The 4,575-nt window shown below is 54.5% G+C and overlaps 1 protein-coding gene across 1 annotated transcript; it reads right to left on the bottom strand.

The window, feature by feature from the left end:
- Positions 1-1,699: 1,699 nt before the first annotated feature.
- GUITHDRAFT_122002 (hypothetical protein) lies at positions 1,700-2,515 on the bottom strand (the record flags this gene model as incomplete). Its single annotated transcript, XM_005818722.1, has 6 exons — positions 1,700-1,761; positions 1,800-1,843; positions 1,895-1,953; positions 2,004-2,133; positions 2,188-2,230; positions 2,296-2,515. The coding sequence occupies 6 exons, from the start codon at positions 2,513-2,515 to the stop codon at positions 1,700-1,702; spliced, it is 558 nt and encodes a 185-aa protein (XP_005818779.1).
- Between the last annotated feature and the right edge of the window lie 2,060 nt (positions 2,516-4,575).

The following is a 4,575-nucleotide window of genomic DNA, read 5'->3' as shown; positions in this document are numbered from 1 at the left end:
GGGGCAATCGGGGACATGAGCTGCTCTCTACCCTTCATGGTAGGGGGTTCTCTGATTCCAGAGTGGACCGGTACTACTCACTACCAAAGTACCGGTAATGAGCTGTGAATGAGTGACAAGACTTGGAAGTGGGAGGGGTGGTCAGGGTAAGCGGATCCCTGGTCAAATTCTTTTTGTTGGACCAGAGTGAAAAGACTCCTTTTCGCTGAGTGGATACCGAGAGGAGGAGAACCCGGCCTCCCTTGGAGGATCCGGTGGGTACCCGGAGGATCCGAGCCCGGAGTCGGTGGCTGTGGCCGCGGGCCCGGGCACTGACTGAAGGCTTAGCCGCCGGCACGGCCCGGGCCCCCGCCGCTGGCGTACCGTTGCGGCACCGGGCCCGGCCCGGCCCGGGGCCCGGGGTTCACGGTCCAACGGTTGACGTTGGGCCCGGGCCGGCCGGGTTCCTGGAGTTCCGAAGTTCAATGAGCCGCGCCGCCGCCTGGAGAGAGGGGAGGAGAGTGTCAATGGTGGGGAGAGGAGAGGAGAGGAGAGGAGAGGTGGGAAGGAGAGCAGAGGAGAGGAGAGGAGGCAAGAAGACAGGACAGGACAGGACAGGACAGGACAGGACAGGACAGGACAGGACAGGACAGTGACAGTAGAGGGCAGGGCAGGGCAGAGTGACAGGGCAGGGCAGGACAGGACAGGACAGGACTGTTGTAGAGGAGAGATGAGGTGGGAAGGAGAAGTGGGGAGGAAAGTGTCAATGGTGGGGAGGAGAGCAGTGCAGAGGTGTAGATGAGAGGAGAGAAGAGGTGTAGAGGAGAGGAGAGGAGAGGAGAGGAGACGTGGAGGGCAGAGCAAAGTAGAGGTGTACTGGAGAGGAGGGTTGGGTAGACGAGAGGAGAGGAGACGTGGGGATCAGAGCAGATAAGAGGTGTAAAGGGGAGCATAGAAGAGGTGTAGAAGAGAGAAGAATAGACGAGACGAGACGAGACGAGACGAGACGAGACGGAGGATTCATTTCATGTTCTTATCATTTTCACTAGAGACAGTTTGACGAGTCGAAGTTGCAGTCCAGAAGCAAGACGGGTTGCTGTTGTGCTTGATCGACAACAAACGATCTCAAAATCCCGACTGTCTCCCCTCCCTTCTCCTCTCACGACGTTGGTCGTAGCATCAGCCTCCTCTTCCTGGGAACAAACGTTTTCGATGTGCTCCCCTCGTGGGTACAAACATTTTTCACCTGATCCCCCCCCTCCCCCAGAACAAAGATTTTCAATTCCCCTCCTGCTCCCTTCTCCGAGAACAAACATTATTCTTCTGCTTTATCATCCTCCTCCTCCGCTGCTTCCTCCATGGCCTGCTCCTCCGCCGCCAAACCGCCAAAGGCAGCATGGGTGCAAGGATTGTCAGCAAACCGATCATTCTGACATGGGGAAGAGCACAGAGGAAGGAGAAGAGGCGACGTTGGAGGAGTTTACAGAGGAGTCAACGAGAGAACGAAGAATCTGTTAAAAACGAGCGTGATTGTTCATCTCTTTCTGAATTCGCGTTCGAATTTGAGATGTAGTTTTGTTTGCAAGGATGTGAAGAAGTGAAGATCTCGTGTCTTAGTGAGTGAGTAGATTGTTTTGTACCAAGTGACGTAAATATGAGTTATTCTTTTCAAATGCCTCCTCCTCATTTGAAACCTGTACAATCGCATTCAACCATTCATTCACTTCTGAAGGAGAATTGACATGTTCGACTGAGCAACAAACAGCAAGACATGCTCTTCTTCTAGACAGGTGTCAGCCTGTGTCTTCCTTTCAACTTACGGCGCTTCAGCACATTCTTGTTATATTTCAGCCTGTGCAAAAATCTTCCCACACGTCAAACACGCCAGTCCCTATCAAACACAGCACAGCCTTACCCGTGCTTCCTCTTCCTACGACGAGTGTGGGGCTGATACGTCCTCTTGATCGCAAGCATCTTCCAAACAAGTCGGTCAACACGACTGCGTCCTCGTCCTTGCTTCTCACCGGCTCGTTGACGTTGGGGAAGGAGGGCAGGTCGGAAACGTCCTGCACCGGCTCTTCGTACGACAAGTTGGAGATGTCTTGAGCTTCAAGAGCAGGATGCTTTGGGAAGATGATGAATTGGTCCATCGCTCTGATGCCAGTCAAAGTCAGCGCTGCGATCCAGCGGTTGGCTGTAAAGACTGACCTATCCGCCAGGACACTGTTGAAGAAACAAGGTACCTGTGGAACTGCAGGAAAGGCTCATTGTCAGGAGGTTCTCTCTATAGCGCTGCATCAAACAGCTGCATCATACCAAGAAGATGTGTCGCCTGACCGCCAAGCACCTTCCCTGCCCTCAGTGCTGCTGATGGCTGCAATGGTTCCACAGCCTTCCCCGCGAGGGTACGGGGATCGAGGCGCTGCAGGAGGGTTTGCTCCCCTTTCCCTTCAACGATGATCCCATGGAAGGACCGTGACAGAACCCCTCCAACCCCCCACGCCCTAACTGCTTCCTTCCTGCTCCTGCTCATCATGGCTTGGCCGTTCCTGCCCTCGAGGTGGAGGGAACTGCCTACACTGACGGCTGAGCAGCTAGTGGGGCAGGAGGAGCCCTTGGCCATGGCTGCTCTTGCTTGCACTGCCTCTGATAGCGCTCCTGTCCTCGCCATCTCCGTCATCTTCTTCGCTCCTCCTCCTCCCATCGCCGCCCGCCGCACCACAGACGCCAGCATGACAGAGAGGCGAAGATTACTAGAATGTGCAGAGGGTAGGGTACACAAGAATGGTGGTGGGGGTCATGGATGAGGGAAAATTTAGGGGTTATACAATAGACAAAAAGGGGGTACATGGGTAAATTGTAGGGGTGGTAGGTAGGAATAAGCCTGGAGGTAAGAATAGGGTGAACAATTTTAAAAAGAAAGTTTTAGGGAAACGAATCAGGGTGAATCAGACCAGGAGGAGGAGCAGGAGGAGGAGGAGAGAGCAAGAGAGCAAGAGAGCAAGAGAGCAAGAGGGAGGGACAGAGTGAGAGGAAGGGGCGAGAAGACGGGGAAGAGCGAGAACAGGATCAAGAGCAAGGGGAGGATCAAGGGGAAAGACTAACGGGAAGAACGAAAACAGGGGCGGTTGGGGGGAGGTGGGGGATGGAGAGGACAGCAGTGATCTGATTCAAGTGCATCTCAGACGACCTATGGCGATGAGGGGAGGAAAATATCTGTAGGCGTGATCGGAAGGCCTGTAAGGATGAGGGGGAGGGGGAGGGGGAGGGGGAGGGGGAGGGGGAGGGGGGGTTGGTCGATGCCGTCCTCCTATCCGTACCCGAATCAACAAGGAAGGTGAGAAGGTATGGAGCTGGAAGTTACTGGCTGATGATCGCAATAGGCTGTTTGAGAGCAAGAAGCTCGTGCGTGTGGGAACGTCGCTCTACCAGAAGTCTGGGAATCGTAAGGGAGGAGGGAAGAGGAATGGGATTCGTGACTCTCGTTCCTGTAGAGCTGATACGACAGAAGGACAAGGCGGAAGCGAGCGAGATGGAGAGCAAGGCAGACAAGACGAGCGATGTAGAGGAGGGAGGAGAGGTTGTGCTACTCAGATTGACGCGTGTCAGCAGCATGCCAGCGAGAGAGGAGGGCATGTTGGTCGTTCGTTGTCTACACGAGGTAGAGGGGAGGGGAGGAGAGTGACAGGAGCAGAGCAGAGCAGAGCGAGAGCTCAAGGGTATTCATATCTGCACAGCTCGCGGGAGATCGCGTGGAGGCTACAGAGGAGGGAGAGGGTGAGAGGAGGGAGAGGGAGGAGGAACGTCCTGACCCGCCCCGCCCTTGCAAGGTTCTGGACCAGCTTCCACCCGAGCAGGGGTAACGATGCAGACTCGACAGCCTACATGAGCTCATGTCGTTGCGGCAGGAAGAAGAGGAGGCGCAGTTGCACCTTACAGGGTATACAAGAGCCTGGTTGTCATGGTAGCAGAGAGATCGAAGTCCAAACTCACAAGAGAAACAGACTTTTAAATCTGACAAGTTGAAAGCTAACACGAACAAGACATGGTCGAAGAAGGTGCTTGATGGTGGTGGTGGTGGTGATGATGATGATGATGACGTGATGATGGTGATTGTGGTGACGACGATGACGATGACGATGACGATGACGATGATAAGAAATAGTCTTTCCTGTTCCATGTACATCTTCTCCCTTCTGTCATCTCCTATGACACTTGTCATGGTAAATTTCTCTCGCAGGTCATTCCCAAAGACCTGCTGCCACCAACCTCCTGGATGATCACGATCGGTCTGACTTCCTTGCCCGACTTAACAGCTGACGTCATGCAAGGTGGAGTGAAGTACAGGAGAGATGCAGGGAGCAAACATCTCATCAGAGTAGTCGACGATGCTGAGTCAGCTATCTCCTCCTCCTCCTGCTCTTGTTGTGATGCTGGCCTCGGTCAGTGAGAGCAGGGTCAAGGCGCCGACGTCAGCTGCGGGAGCTGCGAGGGTGCCAGAGAGGATAAGGATAGGCAGCACTGTCTACGAGCGATCGCAAGATGGACATGCGCTCGTTCGCTGCAGGTCCGTTGGCGTGTAGGAAGACGGAGTTG

This window comes from Guillardia theta (assembly GCF_000315625.1).
Source record: "Guillardia theta CCMP2712 unplaced genomic scaffold GUITHscaffold_273, whole genome shotgun sequence".
Taxonomy (NCBI): domain Eukaryota; class Cryptophyceae; order Pyrenomonadales; family Geminigeraceae; genus Guillardia; species Guillardia theta.
The sequence above is the reverse complement of the archived record's forward strand: the minus strand, read 5'-3'. Positions and strand labels throughout refer to the sequence as shown.